At 35.8% G+C, this 12,604-nt stretch overlaps 3 protein-coding genes across 3 annotated transcripts in view; 2 read left to right on the top strand and 1 right to left on the bottom strand.

The window, feature by feature from the left end:
- LOC105209497 (ubiquitin carboxyl-terminal hydrolase 46) overlaps positions 1-12,604 on the bottom strand; it is a 46,024-nt gene that overhangs the window by 13,591 nt on the left and 19,829 nt on the right. The window lies entirely within an intron of this gene.
- Positions 2,733-5,038, top strand: LOC105209494 (neprilysin-4). Its single transcript, XM_011179909.3, has one exon. The coding sequence runs from the start codon at positions 2,850-2,852 to the stop codon at positions 4,941-4,943; it is 2,094 nt and encodes a 697-aa protein (XP_011178211.1). The 5' UTR covers positions 2,733-2,849; the 3' UTR covers positions 4,944-5,038.
- On the top strand, positions 6,078-9,124 carry LOC105209495 (endothelin-converting enzyme homolog). Its single transcript, XM_011179910.3, has one exon. The coding sequence runs from the start codon at positions 6,122-6,124 to the stop codon at positions 8,222-8,224; it is 2,103 nt and encodes a 700-aa protein (XP_011178212.3). The 5' UTR covers positions 6,078-6,121; the 3' UTR covers positions 8,225-9,124.

The following is a 12,604-nucleotide window of genomic DNA, read 5'->3' as shown; positions in this document are numbered from 1 at the left end:
AAGAATAGCAATAGTAAAGGGTGATCCATTTCAAAGTGTCCTACTTAAAAAAAAAAACACACAGAAAATTCAAATTTAATTGGGAATATTTATTATCGTTCGAATGATCATTCTTTGGTATCAAAGCGAGATTGTCCGCATAAACTAGACATTACATATCCCCACAGGAAAAGTCGGCCCAAAACGTTAAATTATCTGCTCACCAAAGTGTTCTCTCAATAAACCCATTGATTGATGCGATGTATAGGAAGTGGCGCCGTCTTGTAGAAACGAAATATCGCCGAGATCACGAACTTCAATTTCAGGCATCAAATAGTCGGTTATCATGGCGCGATAACGGTCGACATTGACGGTCACGTTCTCACCGACATAATTTTTGAATTGTTAATTGAAAAAAATACCAAATACAGCATTTTTACACACCCATTTAGCCGGAAATGGGCCACATTGCTGAACAGAATTTGGCTCGAAAACGTCGGATCTTCTTGGAACTTTTCAAGAGCCCATAGAGCAAAACAATGTGGCCTGAGAAGGTCAAGAACGGCTTCAGTTCTTGCACAAACTGTATATTGTACGATTTCAATTTAAGATCTCGACGTAAAATGCGCCAAGTCGTTCCATAGGTCAGTCCGAGTTGCTGCGAATCGTCTCCTCACGGCATTCGTGTACACTCTCAGCTACGGCTGCTATATTTTCTTCACTGCGTGATGGATTTGGTCTATTCGGTCGAATATTATCCAATAATGAATGCTGGGTCTCAAGATGGGTGATGGTTTTGCGAATAGTACGCTCAGAAGGCCGATTATGTTGACCATAAATTAAGAGAAGCGCTCATAACACATTCTTTACAGAACGTGAATTTTCGTATTCAAGTTGAATAATTTATAAACGCACGTGACTCACGCGCGATCTGTCAAAAAAGGCGAAAAAAGTGCCTCTGCATGGATCACCTTTTCACCTTTTAGATGGACAAATGAGAGGAGAGGAATAGAGATAGATAGAAATAATTCCACTTTTATGAGAATGTTTATAGATCACAAACTGCTATATGATCAAAATTCTACTCCAATTGAGACATTAGACATCCTACTTATAAAATCACACTATTGAGAATGTTCATATTTCACAAACCATTAAACTTATCTGATGACAAATTTACAATAACTGACACGAGACATCAGGTGTATCAAATACCATTATCACTTTTTAGGAACAATCTCGAAAATATGGTTTTTAATTATATATAATACAAGTATTTTCTTTGATTAAGCCAATTAAGATGTTGAAAAATTGACCCATGTCAGATACATGATTATTTTTCACATAATACTTTGATGAGTATGTTTATGGGAGAGTCACTTTACTGAAATCCGAACCCGAAAAAAAATAAAATTAACCTAGGTAACAATTGTTGGATGGAGTCATATGTAGAAGTTCACGTAAGTGAGGAAAGTTTCTGATTGCCATTCACTTGGGAGTGGCCAGGGACGATTCTTTTGCATGTGGCTCAAGCAGCTCACGACTTCCGATCTTAGACCAGGTATCCTCTGGGTAGCCAACAGGCATCCGCTTGGAGGTGAGCTAAAGTGAGAAGGCGAATCCCGCTTATGCGGTTGTGCGTAGGGTTTGGGACCCACCACATAAAAAGAATAACCAATGAATAGGAAGCAACAGCCTTGGATTAATTTCGTATACCTAGGAACCAGCATCAACACCGATAATAATGTCAGCCTTGAAATCCAACGCAGAATCACTCTTGCCAACAGGTGCTACTATGGACTGAGTAGGCAATTGAAAAGTAAAGTCCTCTCTCGACGAACAAAAACTAAATTCTACAAGTCCCTCATCATTCCCGTCCTACTTGATGGTGCAGAAGCGTGGACGGTGTCAACATCCGATGAGACGGCACTAGGAGTTTACGAGAGAAAGGATTTGCGGAAGATTTATGGTCCCTTAAACATTGGCAACGGCGAATACCGCTGACCATGGAATGATGAGCTGTTTGTGTTATTCGACGACATAGACATAGTCCAGCGAATAAAAACACAACGGCTACGCTGGCTGGGTCATGTTGTTCGAATGGATGAAAGTGCTCCAGCTCTGAAAGTCGAGGAAGAGGGAGGCCTCCACTCTGATGGAAGGTGAAGAAGGACCAGTCTTCAGTTGGTATTACCAATTGGCGCCAAACTGCCAAAAGGAGAGATGCGTGGCACGCTGTTGTGGACTCGGTTATAACCACGTAAGCGGTGTCTACGCCAGTCAAGAAGAAGAAGAACAATTTCTACACAAATATCTATTTATATTTGCTATTTTAGAACACAAAATAGCAATGGAACTACATTTGAATCTGTCAAGTTTCTTATATGGTTTCCAAGAACTAGTTCATTTTACAAAAGTAATTTTCAGAGTTCACCAAAGCTATCTAAGCACATAATGTACGTAAAAATTTCGAACAAATAGATATTCTCTAGGACTTGAATATCATAAAAATCGGAAATAATTTTAATACAAATCAATCTAGACTATATTCTACTGAGAATCTATCAAAAACATTGCATCTCATCAATCTTAAAATAGAAACATTAAAACCTAGAATAAATACAAAATAGCTTGAATGAAATACGAGCTACTGGTACAAACATAATTACACATATTCGCTGCTACATAGTTGAGATAACCTTTGGCACCCAGAAGCATTAGAACCGTATATACATTCAGTCAATACTTATCAACATTTCATAGGCGAAACTAATCACAGCAACAGTTTCGCACTGCGGACGCCACTGACGGCATTCAGTACGCTGTGGAACTTAGTACACAAACTTACAACGTAAAGCGAACGACTGACTATGCTTAAGGCCTCACTATGGACAGGCGTTCTTCTACCGTTTTGGATTGTGGCCACTGTCGCAGGGGCCGAACGAAATCATCCGACAATACTACGCAGACGCAATGAAATGACCAGATACATGAACTTGCACGCCAATCCTTGTAAGGACTTCTACGAATTTGCCTGCGGAAGTTGGGAGCAACCGTACGTGCAAACGCGTTACGAGCAGCCGATACTGAAGAATATGGAAATTTATTTGCGCACAAAAGTGGATCACGATTTGCGCAATATGCTGCAGGAGCAAACCAAATTAGAGGATGGCTTGAACGGGCGTAAATTAAAAGATTTCTATATCTCCTGCACAACGGCCGAACGAAATGGCGTCGCACAACAGGAGTACTTCAGTCAGATGATCGAAAAACATGGCGGCTTTCCAGCAATACCCGGCTCCAATTGGTACATGCAAAGTAACAATTACAATTGGCCCGATGTGGTGGGCACGCTGCGCTTTCAATATGGCTTGAATATTTTGGTGGGTGTGAAGATCGATGTCAATTATTTGTACCCCTTCGAAGATAGCGTCTACTTGGGCGAACCGGACACCTTCATACCGCCGGAACTGTGTAGTGCGGAAGGCACTAATAAGACGGATTTACGTTCCGAAGTGTATGCAGTAATTGAGAATGAAGTGGCCGAAAATCTCAGCATGTGGCTAACGCTGGACATGGATAAGGCGCAAGTGATCGCCGCCGATTTGGTGGCATTTGAGTTTAAACTTTGCAGCGGTATAAAGCGATGGGACATCAGTCAACTGGCCGTGAACAGCAGCTACAATAGCGATATACGTAAGACGCTTTACGATTTCACCTATCAATTCGGTTATAAAATTGACTTCGTCGCGGCCACTTTTGGCACACAAATACAAAAACCCGTCTTCATGGCCAACGAGGCTTACTTCAAGCAACTTGTCAAAACCTTGGAGTCTACAAATAAGACAACAATCGCAAATTACATAATGTATCAGACGCTAGCGTACTTAAGTCTTCCACACAAAGATCAACCGAGTAACCGTGCTTTGTTCTGTTTAGAGAAGGCGAAACGCTACTTTCCAAAGTTTCTCGGTGAGATGTACTTTAGAAATTATGTGAGTGTTGCTGCCAGGGATGATGTGGTCAACATGTTCGACAAACTGAAAGAGTCTTTGCGTCAAAGTTTACAGCATCCCTGGATCAAAGAGCATACACGCCGCATTGCTGAGGGTAAACTAGCAGAGATGCATTTGGCCTTCCCCTACTATGGTAAAATGGAAACGAGTAGTATAAACATAAATCGCGCCGATTATTGGCACAACTTCGATATACTAATGAAAGATCGACAAGAGGCGCAATTCCAACGCATTTTCCCGCCACCACATCCCAACCAATTCGATCAAGTAGAATCTTATGAAACGAACATTTACTACAGATCACAACACACACGCTTCGAAATGGGTTGGGGACTGCTGCAGGAACCGCTCTACCACACACAATATCCGAACTCGATGCGCTACGCTGCGATCGGTCAAAAGCTATCCGCTTTGCTGGCCAGTGCGTTTGATGATCTCGCATGGAGCACATCACCTAACGGCGTACTAAATTGGGATCAGACTACTGCCACCGAATATCGCAATCGTAGTGCATGTTTCCGTCAACAGATCAGCAATTATCTATACAATGAGCCCGCATTGTTTGTAAACACTACACTATTGCGTCAAATAGTGGCACAGAGCGCAGGTTTAAATCTAGCATTCAATGCCTATTTGCATTGGTTGAGCTTTCAACAACCCGCTGATGATCGCGAGATGCTTTTGGGAGAAACACTGCCCGAGTTCAACTTCACCAATACACAACTGTTCTTCATTGCCTTCGCGCAAATGCATTGCAGTGCAGACGATGTGGTCTCACGTAGATCCAGTGCAAAAGGAGCGGCACGCACACTCAGTCCACTTGAACGTCACACGATTGAACGATACATGGTTAACGGACCGCTGAGGAACTTCAATGAATTCGCTCGTGATTTCGGTTGCGCGATTGGTGTGGAAATGAATCCACCAGACAAATGTGTTATTTATTAGTTTCTAATATTATATAAATTTAGTGCTTTCAATATTTAATATAATGTGTCAAATTTATATATATTGTACATTAAAATATAAAATATTAAATGTTTGAAAAAATAAATCTATAACAAGAGAGCGTTTTGTTGTTCGCAAAATGAATCCTTTCTGAATATTCTCAGTGACCTAAACCATTTTGCAAATCTTTCAAATGTTGGCCGCGGCTACGTTCCAGATGGTTCATCCGAGGCCTGAATCGAAGCGGGATTGTCCTCATAGACTTTAGGCTTTACATATCCCCACAGGAAAAACACTAACAGTGAGAATCACACGGTCTTGATGACCGGCCCACAACGTGAAATTATCTGCCCACCGAAGTGTTCTCTCAATAAATCCATTGATTGATGCGATGTGTAGTTTGGAACCAAATGTCGCCGAGATTACGTTCATCAATTTCAGTCATCAAATAGTCGGTTATCATGGCAGGAAATATGGACCGATGATTCGACCGGCTCGCAAACCACCCCAATCCATTTTTTTTCTGGGTGAAATGGCAACTCTTGAATCTCTTCAGGTTGTAATTTATAAACTTTCAGACGTAAGTCTTTACATGTGTGAAATGCCAAACAATACTGAACAAAACTAACATGACAGCTTGACACGACTCACGCGTGATCTGTCAAAAAAAAGCTATAGAAAAAATTACTTACTGGATTACCCGATAACTTGTCTATTTTTTTCTTTTCCCTTATTTGGTATAAAAATGCAATCCTGTCGTTGAGATCTATTGTTAGTAGTGCTAAATACTGCTGAGAAGACTCTTGTATACCAACAAATATCAATGTCTAGTTCGAACTTGAAACCCCTTACTCTCTTATTAGTCCTAAAACAATGTGTAAACTTCCTCCGTTTCAGCTGCTAATACTCAGAGAGAACTGCTGTTCATTCCAATTTATATTTATAAAATTGTTTACAAAATCAAACTCATGGCAATATAAACAAAAATATCGCTGATGACCTTTGATCACTCCAGCGCCTCAGCTTTGATTTTATAATAAAGCTCGGCTTATCAGCAAAATGAGTTGATGTTGGCGGGCGATAGTCGGGGACGTACGTATATGAAGCAAATAATTGTTTTTGAAAGTATTTTAAAATTTTCAACAAATCAGTACTGTTTCCAGTCTGACTACGACAAAATGCATAAAACTGGGTCGCTGACGCTAGATTTACGACTAACTTTAGCCAGCATATTGGCTTTATGCAGTCTGGTGCCGCAAACTGCGGCGGAACGTGGCGCGAATGGACGCGGTAGAGAGGAACAAATTATGCGCAATGCCAAGGCAGCAGAGGTGCTGAAATACATGAACCCAACGGCTGATCCGTGCAATAACTTTTATGACTTCGCATGCGGTAATTGGTCACAATATCAACCGGAGCTGCGAGAGGGCGACGCGCCGATATCCGTACAAACCCAGTTACTTCAGCGCGCACAAAAGGACGTACAAATGCTGCTCGAGGGCGGCGTACGCAGCAAGGGTCGCCCGAATTTGGATGAGCGTAAAGTTAAAGAATTCTACAAGTCGTGTTTAACCGTCGAACGCTTCTCGACGTTACAGCAAGCTTTCCTCATGAATTTCATAAAGGAATATCACGGCTTACCCTTGCTAGCGGGCACCAACTGGAATATGAACTACGATTGGGTGCAGGTGATTGCGCGTCTGCGTCTAAACTATGGCTTTGACTTTTTGATTGGCATGGAGGTGGAGAATAATGGCAAAGCGGTGATACAGTTGACCGAACCGACCACGTCGTTGATACCGCGACATTTGTGTAGTGCCGGTGCAATTGTCGAAGCGAAGGATCGCGAAGAAGTGACGGCACAGCTGCAAACTGACATTGCCAAGGACTTGCAGACTTGGTTTGGATTGAGAGAAGAGGAAACGGAACGCGTCGGTGGTGATATCATACGTTTCGAGTTTGAATTGTGTAGATATATGAGAGAGGAAGAATCGTTGCCGCCATCCGAGGATGAAAACACCGAACCGCAAGTTTATGAGGGACACGATTTGACACGTCTGTCAAAACAATTTGGACACATTATCAATTTCAGAAAGTATTTGGAAACCAGTCTCAACTCAACCGTTGCAAACACGGAGATCGTCATGAAATCTCAGCGTTATTTCCAACAATTAGCGCACATAGCACGCTCAAACCCTCGACCAACACTAACCAATTACATAATGTATCGTGCGCTGTCGGAAATCAACTTACCACGCAATGAGACTAGCAACCCGCGTGCGGGATATTGCGCACAATTGGTTATGCGCTATTTTCCCAAAGTTATCGGTGAAATGTATAAGAATAGATATCAACGCAGCGAAATTAGAAGCAATGTCGAGCAACTGTTCGCCGATATCAAAGAAACATTCGGTGATTCTTTAAATGTGAATGATTTGTCGAATAACGCACAGAATGCGTTGCGTAACAAACTGCTGGCATATGAAACGTTAATCTTCCCCACCTACAAGGGTATGAACTTACGCGATCTGCCGCTCGAACACACCAATTTCTGGCACAAGCAAGATATCGCCATGAAGTTCAAGGGCTACAAAGAGCGTCAACGTTTCTATGGTGGTGATGCCGAGTTAGATGATAGCATTGTACAAGCTTATGATGTGCATATGAAGTTGTTGGATAACGGCATCATGACCGGTTGGGGTCTGCTGCAACCGCCTTTCTATGATTACAACTACGCGAACTCCCTAAAGTACGCATTACTGGGTCCACTTATAGCACGTGAGCTGGCAGGCGCCCTAATACCCGATGCGCAGCAGACTGAGCTTACACGTGATGAATCGATTTTGGAAATTTTCAATAATGTCACCGAATGCTATCGCATGCAGTACAGCAACTATTTGTATAATATACCGAATGTATTCTACAATGCAACCAAATTGCGTGAACTTATGACCGATAGTGCCGGTTTGAATGTGGCTTTCCAAGGCTATCTGCGCTGGCTGTCGTCGATGGATCCGATCAATCGGCCACAACTCTTGCGTGAAACATTGCCGGGTGTTGACTTTACAAATACACAGTTATTTTTCATCGTTTTCGCACAATCCCGTTGTCATGCCAAATATATGGAGGAACCGCCGCCAACCTTTCTGCCACTGGATACACACACCGAGGAGCTTTTCAATGTGAATGGCGTCTTGGCAAATAATGTGGAGTTTGCGCGTGAATTTGGCTGTGCGCTGGGCACCGATATGAATCCCGACGACAAATGTACATTGTTTTGAATTTGAGTAATTAAAGTACAACTAGTTGAGATTGTATATTTTAATTGTTAGTTTGGGTATTTGGACCAAATTCGGTGATTGATTTGATGTTTAGTTAATATTTTTTAAAATTATTTGAATTTATTTTAACAAGTAATAGTGGAAAAATGTTTATAAATCATGATAACGGTAAAAAGTTACTAAGTTAGCGAATTTGGTCTGAATATCTTCACTGTTATTTATTGTTTTTTTTTAATTCGATAGCAGATATAGTAAATAAAAAAGTTATAAAAATCATGTTTCTTATTAAATGTGAATCATAAGCTTATGAGGTGGCTTTGAAGCAAAACACTATAAACGAAAATAAAATAGATTTTAATAAAACCTAAATTTGAAATTCCATTATATCATTTAGTTGCCAAATGTATGCTCGTGTTTTTGAAGGTAAGGTCTAACTACAAAGCAATTGAATTCAATTCTAGTTTCGTTGTTTCAGAGAAACTTAACGAAATTCGCAGTTTAATATATTCGAAAATTATGGATGAATTTTACTTCTCAAACGTATGTCTTATATCAAAGGAAAGCACGGCTGTGTTTCAAAACCAAAAAAAAATACTACTTATCCCAGAAAACACAAAAATGAACGACATTTGTACTACAGCACCACCTAGCGGGGGTTTCAGATAAAAGCAAACGTCGAAATTTGTTTCCTCGGCCCGAAAAACGGTAATATACAAGAAAGAACTGTACCCCGATTTATCATCTTTAAATAATATTTTTGAAATTAAAAAAAAAAAAAATATTTTTGAAAATTAAAAAAAAAAATTTCTAATTTTTTAAAAAATATTTCCCAATTTTTTATGAAAGTACATTGTTCTACTCTCATTAAATAAAGTAAACACCAAAAGAAAAAAAAAATAATTGAAAATAAATAGTTGTTAGGAATCCGTAACCGGTTAAACACTCACGCATAACCAAGCAGTTTTATACAGATTCGAAAAAACATACCTGCAAAAGATAAAAGAAGAAAATTAGTGTTAAGTATAACTGATAGAAGTTGGAACAAATAAACAATTTATAATAATAAAAGTAATATAAAAATGTACATATGTATTTGTTATGGATATTTATCGCAACGATGCTGGCGCCGAAGCGCAGAAGATAAAAAGCTTTTTTGTTTGTTTCTATCAGCTACGGAAATCAATAACCATTTTATAGAAGAGAACGAAATTCCACAAATTAAAGCGGTTCAGAAATTGGACACAAAGTGTGGGCAACAAATGAAATATGTGGAATATAAGTACAGCTATAATCAAATAAAGCTAACTGTCAATCAAAGAAACGGTATTATTATAATTCTGTCTTAAGCATCGCTAAGTAGATACTCGTTATAGTATTTTAACATACAAAAAATTATAAGATTTTTTACCATTTTTTTTTTATTATTTTTAATTTCTTTAATTTTTATTTTTTTTATTTTTATTTTTTTTTATTTTATTTTTTATTTATTTTTTTTTTTATTTTTTTATTCGTTTTAAGTTTTTATTTTTATTGTTTTTTAATTTTAATTTGTTATTTTTAATTTAATTTTTTTAAATTAAATTTTTCTTTGTTGATTAAATTTTACTTTTTATTGTTTAACATCTTATTTTTCATTCCACGCTTCCTTAAGTAACCGCTAAGTAATTGTTTAAATCTGCTTTGTAAACTGTTAAATGCGAGAGTAGAACATAAATTAGCGCCGCTCAACAGATTTAATTATAAAATTTGAGCGCACATTCGCAGTGAAAGTGTGAAAATAGTATATAAAGTGAATGCTTGTCTACTTTACTTGAGTCTAACGTTTTAGAAAGGGAAATTCCGTTTATGTTATCAGCAACTAATTGGTATTTTATTTGTTTTTCTTTTACGATTTTCTTATGGCATCATTTTCGTATTGAGGAATGCTCTAATGAGCTTCTCTCGCAAGAAAGAGATTATAAATTTTATTATCACTAAGTTATCAGACCGCATATTTTCATTTTGTACTTATGTACATGTGTGTTCTGGTAACGAACTAAAAGTGTAACTAAAACTAATCTGACATGTGTGAAAAACAAAAAAAAAATAATTGAAGAAGAAGTATAAGTATTTTTTATAATTTTATAATATTTTGCTTTTTTATTTACTTTTTTTTATATTTTTTATTATATTTTTTTATTGTTTATTTTTTTATAAGTTGTTTATATTTTTAATTATATTTTTATTATTTGTTATTTATTATTTTTTATTATATATTTTTATTATTATTATTTTTTTTAATTTGTTTATATTTTTAATTATATTTTTTTATTATTTTTAATTATATTTTTTTATTATTTTTAATTATATTTTTTTATTATATCGTCTTATTATTTTTTTTTATAATTTGCTTATATTTTTAATTATATTTTTTATATTATTTTTCTTCTATTTTTTATTTATTTATTATTTTTTATTATTTTGTATTTTTTTATATTTTTCTATATTTTTCTATTGTTTTTTATATTTTTTATATATTTTTTAAATTATTTTCATTGCTTTTTATTATTTTTTAATATTTGCTTATTTTTTATATTTTTTCTTTTTATTTTTGTATATATTTTTTAGTATTTTTTGTATTTTTTTTATTTTAAATTTTTTTTTAATTTTATTATTTTATTATTTTTTTTACTTTTTACATTTTTTTGTTTTTTTTTTTAATTATTTTCACTGCTTTTTATTATTTTTTAATATAACTTTATTTTTTTTTATTTTATATTTTGTATTAGTTTTTATTATTTTTTCCTTTTATTTTTGTATATTTTTTAAATATTTTTTATTTTTTATATATATATATATTTTTTTTTATTTTATATTTTCTATTGTTTTTTATTATTATGTTTTATATTATTTTTCCTATTTTTTATATTTTTTATTTTTAATATTTTTAATTTTTTCATTCCATTAATGTATATATTTTTTAGATTCATGCCATTACTTTTAATATTTCATTTTAATATATTTGTGTAAATTTTTTTTATAAAAAATATTTAAAACAACATCCATATAAGCGCACACCCTAACAAAACACACTCCATATGACTTGACATTTATATGTTGATGATTATTTGTGGATATAAGAATGTCAACGGCTTACAAAAGACGAGAGCAGCAGCGGCAAACACAACAGCACCCACACCAGCTCCAGCACCTACACAAATAATTTCCCTTGCAAAGTTTTATGACACGCAGTTAGCAGTAATTCAGCTGCCACACAGCCGCACGATTTCCTTCATTCCCAAAGAAATATTTCTACATATTTACTTTTATTTTGGTGCACAACGCGTACAAGTGTCAATGTAGGGTGCGGCCCACCAGCAAGAGCGACAGCAGCAGCGAACGTCGCCTTTGCCATTAATTTAGTTGCTGATCCTTTGCTTTGCCTTTGCGTACGCTTGCACGCATAGCAAAAAGGTATTCGTGACAAAAGAATGACACAAATATAAAGTTGTCTGTATGTACATATGTAAGTATGTGTGAATTTGTAAATATATGATTGCTTCATATAAAAAATGTGTATATGGCAAATATCTTTTTATATTGCTGCAACGCCACTCTGTTACTTCAATATAGACAGGCAGTGAGTGCAAATGAATATATATATTAATGTATGTATGTATGTTTTACATATGTAAGTGTGTTGATATGTGTTCAGAAAAACAAATATGTAATATACGAAATGCATTCAACAGCGTCTGGAAATTTGTTTAGTCACAAGCAATTGATGAAGGGGAGCTGTCTCTACCTTTTTGTAAGTATACACACACACTTAAGAATATACATACATACATACACATACACATTTTTTTTTTAATTTTATATATATGTCTGCACTTATTGTACACTTGTCTATATACACTGAAGCACTTAAAGCCCTATAGTTATAACAGATATCAAGATATTGTATTCGATAGCTGTTAAGTAGATAATGTTGACATATATTCTCATTTTATTTTTCCAACAGTCCGCAGATGAAAAATATGCATGTAAGTATTCAAAAAACAGAAACAGAAAAAAACAGAAACAGAAACCAAACAGAAAACAAAAACAGAAACAAAAAAAAAAAATAAAACAAACATTGAAAAATACATTTAATAATACACATATTTACGCTATTATTTTTTAATGTAATATTTACATAACAAAACTTTGTTAGCTTGACACATTTTTAAGTGTTTCTGTTTTTCCATGAAAAAAATGTAATGAATAATAATGGCTATTGTGTACACAATAAATAGTTACATAGATGAGGATGATATGGTTTTGTCCATTTGCAGGCAAAAATAAAATTTAAACATTTTACTTGAGATTGAGGAGTGGAGCGCAACTTTTGGGTATCGT

The sequence above is a fragment of the Zeugodacus cucurbitae genome, chromosome 2 (assembly GCF_028554725.1).
Source record: "Zeugodacus cucurbitae isolate PBARC_wt_2022May chromosome 2, idZeuCucr1.2, whole genome shotgun sequence".
NCBI classification, from domain to species: domain Eukaryota; kingdom Metazoa; phylum Arthropoda; class Insecta; order Diptera; family Tephritidae; genus Zeugodacus; species Zeugodacus cucurbitae.
The sequence above is the reverse complement of the archived record's forward strand: the minus strand, read 5'-3'. Positions and strand labels throughout refer to the sequence as shown.